This window comes from Silene latifolia, chromosome 9, assembly GCF_048544455.1.
Source record: "Silene latifolia isolate original U9 population chromosome 9, ASM4854445v1, whole genome shotgun sequence".
Taxonomy (NCBI): Eukaryota; Viridiplantae; Streptophyta; class Magnoliopsida; order Caryophyllales; family Caryophyllaceae; genus Silene; species Silene latifolia.
Genome location: NC_133534.1, coordinates 13,480,119 through 13,501,378, shown reverse-complemented (window position 1 = coordinate 13,501,378; position 21,260 = coordinate 13,480,119). Strand labels below are relative to the sequence as shown.

Below are 21,260 nucleotides of genomic sequence, written 5' to 3'. Positions count from 1 at the left end.
GGAAACTCCCCATCTTATCTCTTTCAAAATTACCCATTTACCCCTACAAATTAGGTGTTAGTAATACTGCGGAAGGGTATATTGGTAATTAGAAATTAAAATCACGTGAATTGACATGGTTCAACCAAACACTATACGGGAGATTAATTCATGGGAAAAACAAACTCCCCCAAGGCAACCAAACATGTTTTTATCATTTCATGGGAATTGAATATTGGAGTTGGACTCTAGTGAATTGCAAATTAACACATGAGTTCTATTCCCGTATGAACCAAACAAGGCTTTAATGTACATAATTGAAGAATTAGGAGGATTTGGATCTGGTTTGAAGAGAGAGAGTAAGATTAATCCATTTGATTAATGAAGGGTATCGTTAGGTGATGGATCGCCATTGCCCAGAAACTGTCTAAAAGGAGTGTTTTTTGTCGCCCGTGTTTTATTAATGTCGCCCGAATTATGCCATTGAATTTCCAATTCTACCCCTAGTCTAACTTATCTCTTGACTTTCAAATTATAACACTTATATATCTCCAAACTTATTAACTCTATCACATCACATAACTTTTAATCATGAGCAACCACAATTCGCAATTGAGAAATGAGGTAATTAATCGGATTCAATCATACACTTTCTTAAATTTTCGTTTTTGATCTTCATTAGAAAATATACACTACTTGCGTATGGCAGTAGAGGACTGAACTTTTGGACTGAAATTTCGAACGATATGCAACTGTTGTATGGACTATGGACTGTGGCCGTCTCGGGGAGGTCCGGTGACTGGTATGGGGTGGGAGGGAGTGTTCGTGCATGTTAGAAGATAAAGCCATGGTAAAATCATGGCCCACACGCGACATCAACCACTATTAGTTCGTGTCCCCAAGACGACATAGCTAATGTTAAGTCGTGAAGACCACGGACCAATCCACGGCGGTGTCGTACACGATCACCATCACCAGCAATGTCAACTACTAACCTTCAAACAAGGGCACAGCAGGGAAGTGTTGCAATAATTGTGACCATGAGACCTTCTAAGTTCTAATGTTTAAGACTATATGTCCGTCTTAAACAAAAATTTATGTGTATAAAATCCGTGCTTAGTAGTCAACCAAAATAATAATATGTTACTAATCCTACCAATAATTTAGGTTGAATAAATAAATAAATAAATCATACAAAACTGTTGATTAAAAATTTCATTAGATAACGCCATAACGGACCGAAATCATTCCTCACAATGCCACCAGCCCACCACCACCCTATACATTAAAATACATAATCAAGCAAATTAACAAAGTTTTTAATTCAATACATATAAATGATTGAAGGCAAACCAAAAAAACACAAATTATGGCAGCTATTCTTTATACAATTATCAAACAGCTGCTCGTCTCTTTCGACTTTTTTTTTTCCAATTAAATAAATAACAAAGATATAGAGAATAAACATGGACAAGATGAATGAACTATTTAACAAAAATCACACTAAAAAGAGGAGATTGTATACTAATGATGCCCTTTATTTTAAAGACCTAAAAAGTTGGCTTCCAAGGGTCACTGTTGGGGTTCCTTCCCCCATTCCGGTCGTCAAGTTCATCTCTTTTTCCAATATCCGATCCAATTCTGAGACCACGTAGCTCATGGGCGGCCGAAGTTCGCTTGAAGCGTCTATACAACGCATGATTAGCTGTACAAACTCTTCCATTCCTTCAATTGTGAACTTATTTCCCAATTTTTTATCAACCATGCTCGATATTGAGCTGAAGTCGTGGTAATTTTGCACCTAATTGCGCAAAAAACAATTATTTACCCATCAACGGAAACCATGATCTAAAGTGAGAAAAAAAAAACAAATTGCTTAAAACACTAATAGTTGTGAAATGGTCCGTTGATAGTTTGCTAACAAATTCTTTAAGCGAGAAAAAACTAGCTGGAGCGACAGATAAATTTCTTGAATTTTCCGATATTTACATAAAATCACGGACAGTCTTGTTGGGGACTCATGGCCCCTATGTACCCTCCCTCGTCTTCTCTGCCACTGCATGCTCACATGCAACAACAATCATGACTTTACGGATATAAGTCGAATATCGGAGTTTTTACTCCATTCACGTACCCTACTTTCGCCGAAGGACACAATGTTTTTAACCATGGCAAAAAGTTGCAGTGTGGGGTGAAATTGACAGCACATTGTAGTTGTCTTTTAGTAATTGATATGACATTTCATTCTTCAGCATGCCATAGAAGAGAAGCTGGAAAGAAAAAAACATGACAAGAGTATGGGCTAGAGATTTAGATTCTTACCCATTCAACCAAATTTTGGTCCGACTCTGGTGAATATGATTCTGTTGCCTCCTGACCACAAACCAACTCCAGCAGAAAAACTCCGAAACTGTACACGTCACTTCTTTCAGAAAACTGTCTGAATTCCTTCACCCTACAAGGTCAAGAAATTCAAATTAGCCGACGGTCTCTCTTTATTTTAATCGAGACTGACGAACCGTGTGAAGTTCATGATTATATATCAGTCTCTTGATATATTTATTATGTTGCTGCCACATATGAGAATATGTGATGCAATTTGTAATTCTGGAAGCAACCGCACTGTGTTGACATCCGACCTCCTATAGTCCTATCGATAGGCAAGAGCCTTTGAGACATTGTAGTAATATAATTTTTGTTTGTAAAAGTAGGGATCATACTCTGGGGCTAGAAAAATGGCATCAGCTTCCTGTTGAGAAGACGGGCCTGCTACATCAAATCTTCCGAGGAAATTTCGAATCCCTGCATCTGCAACCTTTGCAATGAAATTTTCATCAACAAGCACATTGGATGTTTTGAAGTCCTTGTGTAACAAGCGGGGACTAATGGAGTGGAGATGAGCCAAACCTGTAAGGCATTGAACACAAATTACGGTTATCAAAGTAACAGAAATACAGTTAACGGAGTATATTACTAAGGAAGAAAAAAAGTGTCTAAAATCAAGGGACGAATGTTATTTGTATGATCAAAGAATGAAAGCCCTATGGTAATTTTTTTTTTCATTTTTTTTTTGTTATCTTCTTTTATATGCGTCATTTTATTTTTCCACTTGTCTTCCGTTTCAAATTCCTTTGTCTTAGTTTCGGCTTGCACGGTGTACAAGGGAAAGAAGAACTAATACCAGGATGTGTTACAAATGCTCACAGATTAGGCAAAGGATCACCTTTAGCTGCCCCTAATGCTATTGCAAGTCTGTGCTTGAATTCCAGCTTCTCCCGTGAACTAGAACTGGGGCCTGTAAATTCTCTCGATAAATAATCCACCACCAAATCAGAGAAAAATGCGAAAGAAAAAAATCAAACAGGTCACTAAAATTACCATATAAATGAATGGAAACACTTCCATTTGGTATGTACTCGTAAACAAGAATTTGTTGGTTATTTTCTTGGCAGTAACCCATAAGTGCCACAATGTTCCGATGCTGAATAGATGACAGATATCGTACCTGATTGACAATTACTAGTCAAGTAAATCAAAGCAAAAAACAAACTGCATAGCTGTCAATAATAGAGTGTCCTGCTTGCAAGTTGCTATTTACCCCGCACGGCCCATGTGAGAGACTCGTTAGATGCAGAAGGTGACTGAATAATTACAACTCTCAGTAGATAAACCAGAGCACAAGAAAAGTTGGAATCGAAGTGTTTGAAAGGGCGTTTTCTAGTGCTGCCTTAGGTTTCATATTAATAAAAACTTCCAACATATTTACATAATGTCATGTCAAATGAAATCGGTCATTTGAATTTTGCAAATCGAGACAAAACTACAAGAGCAAATGCCTCTCACCAAAGTAGAACCTTGAGAAAAGATGGTATAGGGGAAAAATAGCACAATAATCACACTAATGGTCGATACAATGTGAAATACATGGGAATCACTATCCTGAAACATTATGTAAGCCAATGTAAACAAAGCCACGACATAAAGCAGTGAAACGAGTTTGGCTATTAGACAGTAGTTTTGAAAAAGAAGATGAGTGCCGACATCAATGGCTAGTTCAATACTCCAACTTATACCGTAAAGGTTTTCAGAAAGTCTACAATTAAGATACAATGCACCACAAGTTTCTTGATCCTTGGTGAATTACAGAAAGTATCCACCATACCTACTGCTCATCAAAACCGGTATTTAAAGTTGCATTAAAAAAGAAATTTCCCAGACAGGCAGAATGAGCTACTTTTGAAAATTCAAAATACGAGTATACGACCACAGATAAGTTAATCTTATATATTTTCTCCACAGACTACAAATCAAATAATCTAAGATTTATAACCCTGAACGGGTCACATACTCACATGCCATCTGTTACAATTACAGACAGCATTGAGTTCATCAATAATTGACCGTGTTCCTCAAATTTTCCAAGGCTAACAACATAATAACAGGGACGTAAAAAATGTGGCACGCATGTTGCTTTGACTCCTCATTACCTGGCGTACCCGTGTCCAGCTCTTGACACTTGGACATGGGTATATCATTCTGAGTTTCTGGCACTTCATTTTAAGCCAAAAAACCGTGCATTTTTTCATTTAAAAAAAAAAAAGGAATTCTACGCTAGGACGCACAACCGTGCTGGATACTTCTAAATGTGTTGGTCACATTACTCACATAGGGCAAGCACATAACCAGTTTATCAAGAGCTGCACCAAGAATCATATCACATTGAATGGGTGAATTGATGCTTCTCGCTTAATCTTCAGTTACTATATGGTTTCTCCCCTCAAGAAAAGAATACTAGTTTCATAAAAATGATTACCTCCTCAACAAACTCCTGAGTAGGTGCAGCAGACCGCTTCTTAACGGCTACTAGCATACCATCTTTAAGCAATCCCTTGTAAACAGCTCCAAACTTTCCTTCACCAATCAAACTTTGATCAACAAAATTTCTAGTTGCTCCTGCCAACTCTTCCCAGCTAAAACGCTTTGCTTCTCGAAAGGACAACTCTACACTAGATTTTCCTACTAATATTAATGAGACAAAGAAAATCCGAGTATGAGCTTAATGGACAAGAGAAAATTAAAGCACACAAATTCGATATATAAGCATTAGAATTTAGACCTACCTTGGTAAGAAGGGTCGGATGATCCGGTTTCAGAAGTTCTTGAAACACTTCTACTACGGAATATGCAAAACCATATAAGAATAACTAGTATCACCACCAATGCCGCGGCTCCTGCAGCACCTCCTACTATAGCTGCAAGAGGCCCTGACATTTGGCACCCAAACAATTTTGCTCTTGGGTTCTTTTCAATATTTTTGCAGAAATTACTATAACAACTTTAAATTTTAAAATTTATACGCACAAATAATCGGCAAAATGCGCAGTATATTTAACTTTCCGGTGTCCTTGGACACCCCTGGGCTTATAACTTGCATCCGCCACTCGGCACCAGTACCACTTCAGCTAAATATAGTACACTACTATATCACTCATCAAACCTGAAATACAACACAAAATTCAATGGAAAATCACAATGCTAGACAATTATCTGGATGTGGACGAAAAATAAAATCAAATGCTGCACATGGCACACAACAAACAATCAACCAAATGCAGAAGCATTCATCAATAATCGAAACAAGTTGGTAATTTCATTTTCGAATATCAAGTGCAGTTGATACATTTCCAACTGATAATATAGCTCTAATTGCTTCCAATCAATAATTAAATTCATCAAATATGTGGATGTTTTGATCAACATTGCTCCCAAATTAAACAAAATAATACTCCCTCCTCCCCAATCATTTGTTTACCTTTCACAAAGAATGTAGAAGGTAAACAAATGATTGGGACAGGGGCAGTAATTGAAACATAGCAATGCCAGCCAATGCATGCAAACCACATTCTTAAAACTTTTGAAAAACAATGAAGCAAAATCGAAAGAAATGATGAATTAATGATAATACATTGCAGAAACACAAGCAACACCATACAAAACATATCATCAAAAATGGTGGATATAATCAATACTCCAACTATGAACTATCAACACAACAACATTTGAAAAAATTGGGAAACTGATATGAGAAGTACTAACCATTATCGTCCAAAAACGACACAAAATAACCAAATGTGATTTTATTTGAAACCTTGAGCTTGCATTTGCCCCAACCCACCACACAAAATTATATATATTGATCTTCAAATCCTCCCAAAAACAAAAAATTCAATAAATACAAGAACTTGGTCTTCCCATTGACAAAAGGGTATGTATACTTATAAAAATAAAAATGCCCTTTTATATAATTACAACACAAACTCAATAATCAATCAATAATCAATAATTATAATAATTGGAATCGAACCCGGCGCGCCGAATGAAGTGAATATCTTTTAGAATAAAGGGAATTAGTTAGATTTTCTGGCAATGGCAGCTAATCAATCCACTTCCAACAAAAGTTATACTTACAATTAATCCAAATTAATTCAAAAATAAAATATTAAAAAATATGCTTTTTTTTTCTTCTTTTTTTGTTATTTGTTGTTGTTGGTGGATATACAAGACAATGTTGACAGAAAGTGACTATGCGCCGACACACACTCACACAATCACAACACTCACAATCCACATTACAACTTATTTCACTCTTTTTCTCAAAAAAAATTAAGTTTTTTTGGGGGGGTTTTGTAAATTAATTATTTTTAGTGAAATCTTGCGAGATATAATCAAAAGTTTCAATCTTTATGCAATTTACTCAACACCTACCAACCCAAATTCAATAAACTTATTTGTCAGGGTAAAAAACAGAGAATTTTACCCGAATGATTGTTTTTTTCAACTTAATTGATAAAACCCAGATAATAAATTATTAAATTCAGTAATAATCAGAGAATTTTACCCAAAAGTTGAGTTTTTTCACCTTGATTGATAAAACCCAGAAAATAATTTATTGAATTCAGTAAAAACAGAGGAATTTACCCAAAAAGATTGCAACTTTGAACTTAATTGATAAAACCCAGATAATATATCATTAAATTCAGTGAAAAAACAAGGAATTTCACATAAAAGATTGATTCTTTCAACTTGATTGATAAAATTTAATAAAACCCAGATTGTAAATTACATTTATCAAGTTAAAAACAGAGAATTAAACCAAAAAGATTGCAAATTTGAACTTAATTGATAAAACCCAGAAAATAAATAAATGTAAATGTAAACAATTGAATTTTAAAAATATGAAATTATGGAGAAAAACAAAGAAATAGAGGGAGTATAAGCTGTAAAGCAGTAGAAGAAGGGGGTACTTGAGAAGTTGTTTGGTTGCAAAAAATGCAAGTTGTTGGAGGAAGGGGTTGGGTGACTATTGTCTCCAGGGCATCTTGGTTGTAACTTATTTTGCTGTAATACAATTTCATAGGCCCTCCACATTATTTGTCCATATCATTGTATTTGTATATACTACTATTATTTTACCGTTAGTCTTGCTGAAGACGGGTCGGAGCAAGTGACGGGTAATGTCACTCACAAAACGGATAGGGGGACAAGGTGGGGGCACCCCCTTGTGCTTCCCTCTCTCCTCTATTTGGGTCATTTGTGAGAGGAAATGGTATCCGTCACTCCAAGGTGACGGATACGTGTCGTCTTCAATGAGATTTTGTGATTATTTTATTATTTATTTAGAGCATATTGCTATTTATTTGCTTGGTTAAAAAAATAGTATTTATATGTTGTTTTTTTAATCACATTTTTGGGTTTTCATCATTGATTAACATATCATTTCCTATTATAATATAAAAATATTTACTCTCCCAATCTCATTTGATTATATACATTTACTGGAACAGGAGGAGTATATATAAGGATATAATAATGAAATGGTTCATGGGCCGGTTAAAGGTTGGTTTGGGTTGGAGACAATAACATTTAAATCAGTTATGAGTTTAACCTTCTAGGTCAGGTTAGATCGGTTTCGATTCAGCCAATTTGTGGGTTCTATCGAGTCAGATCCGTCGAATATAGATCAGCTTTTGTCATCTCTAAATAGGAGTACAATAATATACATTTTCTTTGGGTGCCTCTAAAGGTGGTTGTATGTGTACTAGGCGTCGGCTAACACCTAGTATGAATATAACGATTACTTATATTTAAAGCTTTGATTTTTTTTAATTCGAAATTGGTGGTTAGTTTAAATTTAATTTATCTAAAACCTTAAGAGGATAAAACTCTTTTCCTCAAGTCTTAATCAAATGGAAACACATTTTAGAAAATAATCTCAAACAAAACTTTAAGATGGTGCTTGAAACTGAATAATTGGATCTTATACCTTCACACGCCCTTTCACGTGAAGGCTTGCAAGCGTCGAAGCATGGATAAATGCTTCACACAAAGGCCCGTAAGCGTCAAACGTTGATAAACACAATACATTCTCAATTGTGTCACTGTGTGGTAAGAGGCTCCGAGAAGATCATACTTCGGGCCTCATAGGCTCTATGGGCATATTAAAAGGTCAATTTCAACAAAAACTTTAAAGTGGTGGTTGAGACTTAGGCTCCGTTTGGCAAGGTATTTTAGGTACCTGATTTGGTCAAAATAGCTTATTTGACCAAAATTTCAGATACCTTATTTTTTTGTAAGCGTTTGGCAAGTAGCTTATTTAACCAAATAAGCTACCTGAAATGAAATACTACCTAGAGTAGCATTTGAGATTTCAGGTACCTGATTTGGTTTGATTTTCCGCTTTTACCATTTAAATCTATACTATTAAATAATTATCATATCCTTTTACGTCATTTCATCAAAATCAGTTACCTTTCCAGTTAGTTTGCCAAACATTTTTTTTATATAATCAGCTACCTTATCAGTTCCTAATTTTCAGCTACCTTATCAGTTACCAATTCAGATTTCAGTTAGCTTTTCAGTTTTCAGCTACCTTTTCAGTTTTCAGTTACCTTTTCAGTTAGTTTTACCAAACAGAGCCTTAATAATTACGGAGTAGATCTTATACATTAACAACACCTACTTAACTGAAACAAGCATTTGCAATTGATCCAACCAATTAATTTTATATTAGGACTAAAACAAGAGAATATCTAACAACCAGCTTTTAAATTTCTTAATCACCAGTAATTATCATTCAGTAGTCAGTACTACTAATAGTACTACTATAATAACATTACTTGTACCAAAAAAACTATAATAATACACCAATTCTTATTTCAGACCAAGGTATCCGTCTTATTAATAAGACGGATACCATATTCTCTCACAAAATACCCATTTAGGGTGAGTGGAGAAGCACATGGGGAGTCCCACCTTTGTCCCCTCTACCCATTTCCTCTCACACAACGACCCGTCTTAAAATCCGACCCGTTTTAAGCAAGACTTACTCATAATAATATTAGTGTCATGTTTGAAATGAAGGTTCAATAGGTCTTGGTATAGACGGGTGGGGTGAACAGACGGGTAAAGACCTCTAATAAAATGGGTAGGGGGGACAAGGTGGGACACCCCCATGTGCTTCCCACTTTATGGCAAATGAGTATTTTGTGAGGGGAAATGGTATCTGTCTATACTTATAGACGGATAGTGTCCGTCTATAATGAGAATTTGTGATGAAGGTTTGGCATCTTACATAGGCCACTTAATTTTTACTCCGCATTTCCGATCATCTGTTCTTCCTTTTCATTTTGAGATGTCTCAGTCAATTGTTTACCTTTTTTTTCTGAAATGTTTTTGATGAACAATTTGATCTTTCACACTTAATTTGATCAACTTGTTATTCAATAATTAACCCCTCCTCTTTTCTTTATTATTTGTGTTAGTAAATAAATGACTGAAACAGAAAGAGTATTTACGTGGAGAACTTGAAACATAAAATAAGAAGGGTGTGTGGTGTGTCCACCTAGCCAGCTAGTAACATAGGTTTAAATATCCTAGTTTTGTATCCGTTCACCAACTTTGCTTGGATTTCAAGTTTTTTTTGGCTTCTTCATGCTCTTTAAAATACATTGACTTGCTGTCATCATTATTACACCATATCCAACCTTTATTCCTATTGATTTTCTAAATCATGTGCATTAAAGCTACCAAAGTACTTATATAATTAAGATTGGCCAAAAACTTATTTGTGAGACGTCATAAGTTTTTGACGTCTCTGTTTCGGGTGTAATTCCAGAGCAGTTATTTGTTACCATCCGTGCTTGTAGAATGACGTCTTTGGTTGAATCCTCCTTGCGGTCTCCTGAAACAATGAACAAACTGAGGGCTCGGCCTTGGACCGAGCGTACTCACTCCGACGCTCAAGTCAGTAAACTTAGAGAGAGAAGTTGTTGTTACTTGGCGAAGTATATATTGTAGAGAGATAAGGAAGATATTACCAGATGAATAGTGATTCTTAGGTTAAATTGTGTATCTCCTCCTCAATGAGAGTTGAGGAGTATTTATAGACTTTCACCTTTTGTCACGTAGTGGCCAAGTGGCCAAGTGGCTAGCAGGTGGAAAGACTTGTTTACCCTCGGCCGAGGGGCCCATGGCAGGCCGGCGGGCCATGTTGACTCGCCGCCGAGGGGTCTTGGATATGAGTTCGCGGATGTGTGCCCCGGCTGGCTAGTTGCCCCGGCCGGGACCCAAGAGACAGGCCGACAGGGTGCGTCGGTTAGGCTGTCTAAGTCGTTGACTTGCTGTGGATATCTTTGACCTTGCTCAATATGTTGACTTGGTCAACGGGTGCAGAATATGCCCAATCAATTTGCCCCCAGCGTAGCCTATGCCGTGGTATGGGCTCCGATGTATGTTGAGCGTATATTCTGCGCAAGTAAAAATTTCTGCCCCGGCTTCTTCTTCCTCGGCTTGATCGTATTATGGCCGTAACATATCCCCCCTCCACATGGTTGTGTAATGGACATCCGATGTGGAAAAGGCAATGACGCTGGCTGAGACCAGGGTGGAGAGTGCCGGTTGTTTCTGATTGCCCCCTGGCCGGTGCTTTCTGGCTTGGTTGATCATGTGGCCGGCGGAGAACGGATACTTAGGAATTTGTTGAGGAAGATGAATAGTGCAGAGAGATTTGAAGGGGCGTGTTGAAGACGCTTGGTCACTGTTGCATTGATTGACGTTCAATTGTTGCAACGATTGACATTCCGTGGTTGCATGTCTGACACGTGTCTATTCGCTGATTGGCTGACGTTTCATGGGCTGTGCCCTGATTGGTCCTTCTCCATGGGCCTTCCCCTATAAATAGGGCAGTTAGTCCCTGAAATTGGGCACCAATTTCATTTTCTCTAAAATTTTCTTCTCTCTAAACTTTCAAGGGCTTCTTTCTCTTCTAATCTTCGGAGTCGTTACTTCGGCTAGTACTTTTCTTCAAGGTAAACAACCAAATTTATCTCTTTTTAACTTGTAAGTTTTGTTGTAAACATGTCTTCTGCTGGTGCCGGACCTAGTAAGTCTGCGCCGGGGGGGTTCCCCGTCGCGTCTTGATGAGGAGGAGATACTAGACGCCATCCCGATAAGGTCTGGGGGCCCTAGGTCTCCGTCTCCCGAAGTCGATCCAAAAACTTTGGAGGGTTGGGAGGATGACGATGTTGATGATGACTGTGAGGAAAGGATTCCTTCTGGTGAAGAGAGGTCGCACATCCTGGATCACGGCGAGGCCTGCATGACTGGTCCTGACCGTGCCTGGACCAATAAATTCGCCAGTTGTTCCGGTGGAACTCTTTTCGAGGGTCATTTCTACTTCGGTGAGGGGTACAAAATTGTTATCCCTGGGGAGGGTCAGGCGGTCTGTTGCCCTCTTCCGGGTCATATCGGCGTATATATCAGGCACCTGGAGTATGGGCTCCGGTTTCCTTTGAATAAATACGTCACGACCATCATCAAAGCTATGAACGTCGCCGTGGCTCAACTGCATCCGTTGGCCATTAGGACGATAGTTGGCTTCGTGTGGCTCTGCCTTTTTAAGGGGGAGGTACCTACAGTTAACTTATTCCGCCGGCTTCATCATCTTCGGGCATCGACCCCCGGTAAAGTGAGGTGGTACAGCGTGCAGATGGAGCCGGGCGTCCTCTCTTTTGATAAGCTTTCTTCTTGCAAGGACTGGAAGGGGCGGTGGGTGTATGTCGAAGTGCCGGATGACTATCCGCTGCCCCGGTCCTTCCAAAGACCAAGTCAACTTGCGGTGCGAGAGTAAGAGGGAGCGTGAAAAATGGGTCTCCCGAGTAAGCTCAAGATGGATGCCGGTAGGGTTCCTCTTGGTGCGGATGAGGAGCGGGCGATCATGTTTGATGCTTTGAGAAGAGATGGGTGCCCCGACTCGATTATTCTTCGGATGAGCTGCTTTGCCGCGTCGGCCTCATACCGGCCCTCAACCAGGGTGAGTAGGGTCGGTGTGAGGCCCATCTTTGCCTGTTACGCTCCTGTTTTTAGAGCTTTATTTTATTTCTTTTATGTAACTCTTGTCTGGTTTCTTGCAGACCGGTTTGGCCAGGATCTGTCTGAGAGAACCTTGAAGAGGTTAGGGCTTGATAAGGACGGGAACGTCGTTGAGCGGCACCCTCAGGCTGACGCGCGTGATCGTAAACAGGCTCCCAACGAACTTATGGACAAGCAGCTAAAGGCACTGGATCCGGCTGTGGCTCAAGCACGGGTTCTCGGAGGCGTGCCGAAGAGAAAACCGAAGGCAGCGTCCAGGTTGGCGACGGCGTCAATCCCAACTCCCTCTTCGACCCCAACGGCCCAGAAGGAGCATGTGGAGGTCATCGATGTCTCCGAGGAGGTGGTGACCGTTGCGAAGGGCCCTCCTCCTCCAAAGAAGAGAAAAGAGCCACTGCCGCTTCTTCTACCGTTCTTGGGGAAAAGAATGATTCACCCGGTCCTCCATCTAAGAGGGTCCAGACGGTACGGATCTAACTCGTGGTTCGACTTAGCCGGTTCATTATGCATTCCCGATGACAGACTCTCTGATGTGTCAATGAATGTTGACATGGATGCGCTGTGTGAATTTTTTGTAGATCCGCCGTCGGCAGCCGTCGTTCTCACTGAACGGCAATTAGAGAAGCAGCCTGAGAAGGCGGGTGATAGAAATGTCACCGTGACTCCTTACTCCAGAAGGTTCCCCTCGCCGAGCTTGTGGCAGAGGGTACGAGAATATACAAGAGGCTGGCGAAGTGGACTCAACTAGCCGGCTCCCACATTATGGAGCAAGAAAAGGTCATGGCCCAAGCTGGGCCATTGATCGAACGGCTTAAGCTTGATCTTTCCGCTGCAAAGGGAGAAGCCGGGAAGGCTAAGCTTGACCTCCTTGCTGCTCGGAAGCGTGCGGAGGAAGCTGAGAAGCAGCTACTAGCCGAGAGGGCCAAAGCCGAGGTCGCGATGCCACCTCTGCCCGATTCTTTGGAGGAGCGGGACAGGTATAAGGGCGGTTACGACGCCGTTGTTGCCAAGAGAGACGAATGGAAAGATCTGTATTTGTCCCAGTCGGAGGCACATAGGGATACAAGGGATATCCTTGCCCAAAGGGAGAAAGATATCGAGATGCTTCAAACCGAGATCATCCCTAACATGTGCGCTCAATTCCGGGATCAGGCCGAGGAAGCGACTAGGGAGGCAATCAAGAAGCTCATTCCTGAAGGCTCCTTCCCGTGGGAAAAATTTGAACAGCTTCTGGATGAGATGGCCGATGCCGCGAAAAGCGGCCGCGAAAAAAAGGCGGAGGCGGCGAAGGCGGCTCAGATAGCCGAGGCCAAGGCGGCCTACGATGCAAAGGTAAAAGAGGCCGAAGAGGAGGCCGAGAGGCTAAAGGCACGTGAAAATGACGAGCCCTCCTGGGGCCGGCCACCGAAGATGATCTTTGCTTTCTGCTGCTGCCGATGGAGGGCGAGAACTAGCATAGGGAGACGGGCGGTCGTCACCGGACTCACCCGGCATCTCGGATAGGCCGTAGCGTTCGGGGCTAACTATTGAGTCTTTCCTCCCTGCCATCTTTTGGCGCTTCAAATTATCATGTCTGTAACCTTTTGCTTTTCTTTTCCTTGTTTTTGTAAAACTTTGGTAGGTTGCGTTTTGGCTTATCCCTATGGGGACGGCCGTCGTCTGTATTCTCCTCACTTGTAACCTGTTATCATTTTTAATAAAAGTTTGCTTGTTTTGCCTCTGGCTTGGCCGAGGTCTTTTCTTGTCTTCTTGCGTTATTAATTGAGCGCTTTTTCATTTTTATATTCGGCTTAGCCGAGGCAGCTAGAATGCGTATCTCAACTGCGTTTAACGTCTTTTTCTTGAACATGTTAGCGTGTTGGTCGCTTCCTCTTTCACTCTCGGTCTAGCCGAGGCGTCGGATTTGCGCTTCCCAACCGCCGTTGTGAACATGTTAGCGTATCGACCGTTGTGTCCTCTGCCAGGCCTTCGGTGGGCCGAGGCGACTAGAGGTTACGGCGCGACAACGTATATTAGCGTAACGACCGTTGTGTCCCCTGCCAGGCCTTCGGTTGACCGAGGCGACTAGGGGTTACGGCGCGACAGCGTTCTTTGGCGTATCGACCGTTGTGTCCCCTGCCAGGCCTTCGGTGGGCCGAGGCGACTAGAGGTTACGGCGCGAGAGCGTATATTGGCGTATCGACCGTTGTGTCCCCTGCCAGGCCTTCGGCTGACCGAGGCGACTAGGGGTTACGGCGCGACAACGTTCTTTGGCGTATCGACCGTTGTGCCCTTTGCCAGGCCTTCGGTGGGCCGAGGCGACTAGGGGTTACGGCGCGACAGCGTTCTTTGGCGTATCGACCGTTGTGTCCCCTGCCAGGCCTTCGGTGGGCCGAGGCGACTAGAGGTTACGGCGCGAGAGCGTATATTGGCGTATCGACCGTTGTGTCCCCTGCCAGGCCTTCGGCTGACCGAGGAGACTAGGGGTTACGGCGCGACAACGTTCTTTGGCGTATCGACCGTTGTGCCCTTTGCCAGGCCTTCGGTGGGCCGAGGCGACTAGGGGTTACTGGCGCGACAAATGGCGTTCTTTGGCGTATCGACCGTTGTGTCCCCTGCCAGGCCTTCGGTGGGCCGAGGCGACTAGGGGTTACGGCGCGACAGCGTTCTTGGGGTGACTGCCTGGCTTGGGCCGTGGCGTCTACCTCGATATGACTGCGGAAGGGATAAACACTTTGATGGAAAAATTGGGTGATTCTTCATTAGATGTAAACATGCGTTGGGGTGCCAACAATTGTTTTGGACACCTCCGCCGCTACACAAAGTATTTCCTGAGATTGTCAGTGTTCCAATGGCTCATCAGAGGCACTCCCTTCATGTCGGTCAGCCGGTATGTACCCGGCCTCATTTCTTCAACCACTTTGTAGGGACCCTCCCAGTTGGCCGTTAGTTTACCATGAATGTTTCCTTTGTTGGTGGCGGCCGACTTTCTTAGGACTAGATCCCCTACTTTCAAGTCCCTTTTGTGGACTCTTCGGTTGTAAGCTCTTCTCATTCGGTTTTGGTATACTTTGCCAAGTTGAGGCGTCTTTGTATCTCGGCTTTCTTCGACCAGGTCTAGGGAGGTTCTTAAGCCTTCCTCATTTTCAACCGGGTTAAAGGTGGCCGTTCGAATGTCGGACACCGTTGCTTCAATTGCGGGATCGCCGGACCGTAGACTAAGTGGAACGATCAGTACCTCATTGCTTCTTTCTCCGTGGTTCGCAGGGGACCACGGACGCCGGTAGTTCATCGGCCCATCTTCCCTTTAGGTCTTCAACTGTCTTCTTCAAACCGTTGAGGATTGTTTTATTAGGCCCTCCGCTTTGTCCATTGCTCTGTGGGTGACAGACGGAGGAGTATGCAAATTTGATACCAAGTTCCTCCAGCCAGCTCATTATTGTGTCACTCCAAAACTCTCGGCCGTGGTCGAATACCATGACTTTGGGTAACCCAAAACGAGTTATGACATTTTCCCATTACCTTTCTTACGGTACGCCATCGTCTTTGCAGTGCTCGCTCGACTTCAACCCATTTGGTGAAGTAGTCAACGGCGACAATCAAGAACTTTCTTCCGCCGGATGCCGTTGGAAACGGCCCTAGTAGATCTATCCCCCACTGTGCGAAAGGAAGGGGATTAAGTACCGGCTGCAGGTCTCGGGATGGCGCATGTATCACCAGAGCATGCATTTGACAGTTGTTGCACTTTTTGGTTTTGGCTCTGGAATCCGCAAGCATGGTGGGCCAGAAGTAGCCGGCTCGGAGAGCTTTGTGGGCTAGTGTTCTTGCCCCCATGTGATGGCCGCAGATGCCCTCGTGAATTTCTGTCAGTATTAGCTCCGCGTCGGCTGGACCGACGCATTTCAAGAGTGGCCTCGTCACGGACCTCCTGTACAATTCCCCTTCAAACACTAAGTACCTTGCTGCGATCCTCTTTATCTTCTGCGAGAGACTGCGGTCCTCCGGTAGTTCATTTGTCAATTTGTATTTCATTATCGGAGTCATCCACGTCGTCTCGGTCTCTATGTTACCCACCATGCCGACGGCCTCAGTAATGCTCTTGGCATTCCCGATGTCCACCAAACGGTTCGGTGACATTCTTGATGGTTGAACGGCAAGCTTTGAGAGAGCGTCGGCTTGGTTGTTCTCGGACACAGGAATGCATTGTATCTGAAAAGATTTCAACTTTGAGGTGTCAGCTTTTACCCTTTCCAGGTATCTTACCATTCCGTCGTCTCGAGTCTCGTACTCTCCTCTGATTTGATTAGCCACTAAAAGTGAATCTGTTTTCACAATGATGTGCTCCGCCCCTGCAGCCCTAGCTAGCTCGACTCCGGTTATCACCGCCTCGTATTCGGAGTCGTTGTTTGAGGGCGAGAAGGTAAATTTCAAGGCGTACTCAAACTCGTCACCGTTACGGCTGGTGATGAGTATGCCGGCTCCTGAGCTGTTCGTCGTGGAGGACCCGTCGGTGTATACCTCCCATACTCCGGGGTTTTGCTCTTCTTGGTATGTGCACTCGGCCAGGAATTCTGCCAGTGCCTGTCCCTTTATCGAGGGCCTCGGCTTGTACTGAATGCCGAAGCCGGATAGCTCTACTGCCCATTTGATGAGCCTGCCGGATTGCTCAAATTTTTCCAATGCTTTCTCCAACGGCTGGTCGGTTAGGACCGTCACGGGGTATCAGCGGGTAATTTCTCTCGGCGGGCAACAATGTATGGCTGACAAAGTAGATTGGGTGCTGCTGCTTGTCCTCCTCTCTGACGATCACGGCACTGACCGTGGCTGAGGTAACTGCTATGTACATATATAGCGTCTCCCCCAAAGATCGGCACAGACGGGGTTGGGAGAGTCGAAGATGAGCTTTCGGTTGTTTGAAAGGCGTGCTCGCTCCCTCCCCCCAGCCGAAGTCTTTATTCCCCTTCAACACCTTGAAGAATGGGGTGCTCTTGTCGGCTGACCGAGAGATGAAACGGGATAGAGCCGCCATCCTCCCGGTCAGCATCATAACCTCTTTTCGATTCCTCGGCTCCGGCAGGTCTAGGATTGCCTGGACTTTGTCTGGATTGGCATCAATTCCCCTGGCGCTGACAAGTACGCCGAGGAACTTACCTGCCTGGACACCGAAGTTGCATTTCATTGGGTTGAGCTTCATCTTGTATTTCCTTAGTGAACAAAATGTCTCGTGTAAATCGGCTAAGTGCTCGCTGTCGGACTTGCTTTTTACAATAGCATCGTCGACGTAAGCCTCAATGTTTCGCCCTTTTTTATTTTGGAACACTTTGTCCACCAGTCTTGTGTAAGTTGCACCGGCGTTCTTTAAACCAAACGACATCATTTTGTACATGTATGTGCCGTTAGCAGTGATGAATGCGCATTTAGGCATGTCTTCCTCGGCCATGAACACTTGATGATACCCTGAGAAGGCGTCCAGCAGGCTCAGCATAGTGTAGCCTGCCGTCGCGTCGATTAAACTATCTATTCGAGGCAAGGGATAACAATCTATGGGGCATGCTTTATTAAGATTGGTAAAATCCACGCACATCCTCCATGCCCCCGATGATTTCCTCACCATTACAACATTAGCTAACCACTCAGGATAGGTACAAGGCATGATAAAGCCCGCCGCTAGTAATTTATCTACCTCGGCTTTGATGGCCTCGCCCTTCTCGGCTGAGGAGTTCCTCATCCTTTGCTTGATAGGGCGAGCGGTGGGGAGTACGTTTAGCTTGTGAACAATTACCTCCCGGCTCACGCCTGGCATCTCGGCCGCTGAGTAGGCGAAGACGTCTTTGTTCTCCCTCAGCAGATCTAGGAGGGCGGCTCTGAATTTTGGCTCCAGGTTAACACCGATAGTTACGGTGCGGCCTGGGTCAATCTCCACCTCTTCGGTCTCCGCTCCTTCGACCATGCCGACGGTGGTATCCATGCGTTCGCCCTCCTGTTGCAAGGATGGGCTCTTCCCCTTCTCTGACTTCTTCGCCACTTTGAAGGATTGCATGTTGCACCCTCTGGCGGACACTTGGACATTGACCACTTCGTCCTTTTCGTTCTTTGAGACGAGCTTATGCGCTTCCCCCCGGTCCGAGACATACATCAATGTCAGAGCCCGGATGGACATTACTGCATCGGCCTCGCTCAAGGTGACTCGGCCTATAAGAACGTTGTAGGCAGACGAGCCGTCAATGACCACGAACTCAGACATAACATTCTTGGCCGCACTTCCCTCGCCGAACCTCACCGGCAGCCTGATTGACCCAAGGGGTACCAGTAGGCCCCGAAAAAAGTCAGTACAACGGATTGGTGCCGGGGCTCAAGTCTTCAACCTTCAGACCAAGGTTGAGAAAGCATTCGCTGTACATAATGTTTGTGTAAGCGCCTGTGTCAATCAGGCACCTCTTCACCAGATGGTTGGCTATGTCCAAGTGGACTACGAGTGGGTCGCTGTGAGGGGCGATGACTCTCTCGTAGTCCTTCTTCCCAATAGTTATATCGGGGATGTTGGAAGCGGGAGTCGCTGTGTTGGGCACAAAGTTGATGGCCTGATACAGCTCGTTCAGGTGCCGTTTGTGCCCATGAGCGGACCCACCGTTCTCGTTGCGCCCGATGACAAGATGGATTACTCCTATCCGTTCGAAGACGGATTTCTTATTTGAACCGCCGGCATCAGTTTTTTGGCCTTTGTCAACATACTTGCCGAGGCTCCCCTTCCGGATGAGTTCCTCAATGGCATTCTTCAGATGCCGGCAGTTGTCAGTAAGGTGACCGGTGTGGCCGTGGTACTCACAGTACTGGCTCGTGTCACCGTCACTCCTCGGCCTGGGAGGCCTCTCCCACTTCTAACCCTCGTTCTTGCTCAGGGCGAAGACCTCGGCGGCAGACACGACCAGGGGGGTGTGATCATTGTACCGCTTCTGGCGGTTCGTTCCCGAACTCCTCCCGGCGTTAGCCGAGTTCTGTTTCCTGGTGGACCTGTCACACCGTGACCTATTATTGTTACGGCGTCTTTCATCCGGGTTGTCCTCCCGGCGGCTTTTTCTTTCTGAGTGCTCGGCCTCGCTGGGGCCTACCCAGGTTTTGTGATAGTCCTCCACTTTTATGGCTTGATCGGCCATCTTCCTGGCGGACTCCAGGTTCAGGCCGCCGCACTTGATGAGTTCATTCTTTAGGTCCCCTCTTGGGAGGCCTTTCATCAGCGCGAAGGCCTCCAGTTCGCTGTTCAGCTCACGAATCTGCTGAACCTTGGCGTCGAACCTCTTCACATAACTTCGGAGAGACTCGTCTGATAGTAAGGAGGTCTGATGTCTCGACCCTCCTCTTGTTGCAAGAATATTGGGCTAAAAACGTGTCCCTTTGGTCGGCGTAACAGTATACCGACCCATCGGGTAGCCCCTTGTACCAACTTTCTGCCATCCCATGCAGTGTCGTTGGGAAGACTCGGCACCAAACCTCATCAGGTTGCTCCCAAACCGACATGTAAGACTCGAAAGCCTCGGTGTGGTCGGTCGGATCGCCCTCTCCTTTGTATGCTATGGGTGGCAATTTCAGCTTGGTCGGCACTGGGGTATCTAGGACGTAGGCGCTGAAGGGCTGTCTAACCACGTGTCGAACGACATGCGGCGATCGGCTCCTCACATCCCTAGTCCGGCTCCTCTCCCCGTGGCGGGAAGGGCTTCTTCTCCGACTCTGGTGAGTCGGGCTTCTTCTCCGACTCTGGTGAGTCGGACTCCTTCTCCGACTCTGGCGAGTCGGACTTCTTTCACTCCTCTGGGGAATGCCTCGTCGATGCTACGGCGACGCCGTCCTCCCGCGAGTGCGGGAAGGACTCAGGTCTACCACTAGCATTCTGGGCTCCCCCGGCGTCTTGACAGGGCCAGTTGGCGGGCAGCGGCGTATCTGGTATTAGTGGCATCCCGTACTCCGGTTGAATTACCTGGCCGGTGGAGGGCTGCGCAACTCCAGAATTGTGGACGGTATCATCTTGGCAGAATTCGGTTTCGTCAGTTACGAATACCTCTTGTTGTTTTGACATCTTCTTAGCTTTTTTGGAGGTTTTTTTTTTTTTTTTTTTTTTTGTTTGGGAATGAATGTGACTAGCTTTTAGTATCGTTTCCCCACAGACGGCGCCAATTATTCCGGGTGTAATTCCGGAGCAGTTATTTGTTACCACCCGTGCTTGTAGAATGACGTCTTTGGTTGAATCCTCCTTGCGGTCTCCTGAAACAATGAACAAACTGAGGGCTCGGCCTTGGACCGAGCGTACTCACTCCGACGCTCAAGTCAGTAAACTTAGAGAGAGAAGTTGTTGTTACTTGGCGAAGTATATATTGTAGAGAGATAAGGAAGATATTACCAGATGAATAGTGATTCTTAGGTTAAATTGTGGATCTCCTCCTCAATGAGAGTTGAGGAGTATTTATAGACTTTCACCTTTTGTCACGTAGTGGCCAAGTGGCCAAGTGGCTAGCAGGTGGAAAGACTTGTTTACCCTCGGCCGAGGGGCCCATGGCAGGCCGGCGGGCCATGTTGACTCGCCGCCGAGGGGTCTTGGATATGAGTTCGCGGATGTGTGCCCCGGCTGGCTAGTTGCCCCGGCCGGGACCCAAGAGACAGGCCGACAGGGTGCGTCGGTTAGGCTGTCTAAGTCGTTGACTTGCTGTGGATATCTTTGACCTTGCTCAATATGTTGACTTGGTCAGCGGGTGCAGAATATGCCCCATCAGTCTCATAATCGATTAAAATAATGTAAAAAAAGGAAAGGTGGTTGTGACCTATGACTCTATGAGAGATACCATGTACCTTTTCATCACAAGTAAAAATAACCGTTAGCATTG

General features: G+C 44.4%; 1 protein-coding gene across 7 annotated transcripts; it reads right to left on the bottom strand.

Moving 5' to 3' along the window:
- Window positions 1-1,226: 1,226 nt before the first annotated feature.
- Window positions 1,227-7,399, bottom strand: LOC141599125 (proline-rich receptor-like protein kinase PERK8). 7 transcript variants are annotated; one of them, XM_074419041.1, is made up of 10 exons: window positions 7,284-7,396; window positions 6,076-6,177; window positions 5,341-5,476; window positions 5,100-5,243; window positions 4,793-4,998; window positions 3,358-3,484; window positions 3,203-3,274; window positions 2,700-2,886; window positions 2,302-2,434; window positions 1,227-1,780 (listed from the first exon to the last, which is right to left on the bottom strand). In XM_074419041.1, the coding sequence occupies exons 3-10, from the start codon at window positions 5,411-5,413 to the stop codon at window positions 1,517-1,519; spliced, it is 1,206 nt and encodes a 401-aa protein (XP_074275142.1). In that variant the 5' UTR covers window positions 5,414-5,476; window positions 6,076-6,177; window positions 7,284-7,396; the 3' UTR covers window positions 1,227-1,516. The 7 variants fall into 7 exon arrangements, with proteins under 7 accessions (XP_074275142.1, XP_074275141.1, XP_074275146.1 ...); XM_074419040.1 differs by having other exon boundaries at window positions 6,076-6,186; window positions 7,284-7,393; XM_074419045.1 differs by having other exon boundaries at window positions 4,793-4,995; window positions 6,076-7,399.
- Between the last annotated feature and the right edge of the window lie 13,861 nt (window positions 7,400-21,260).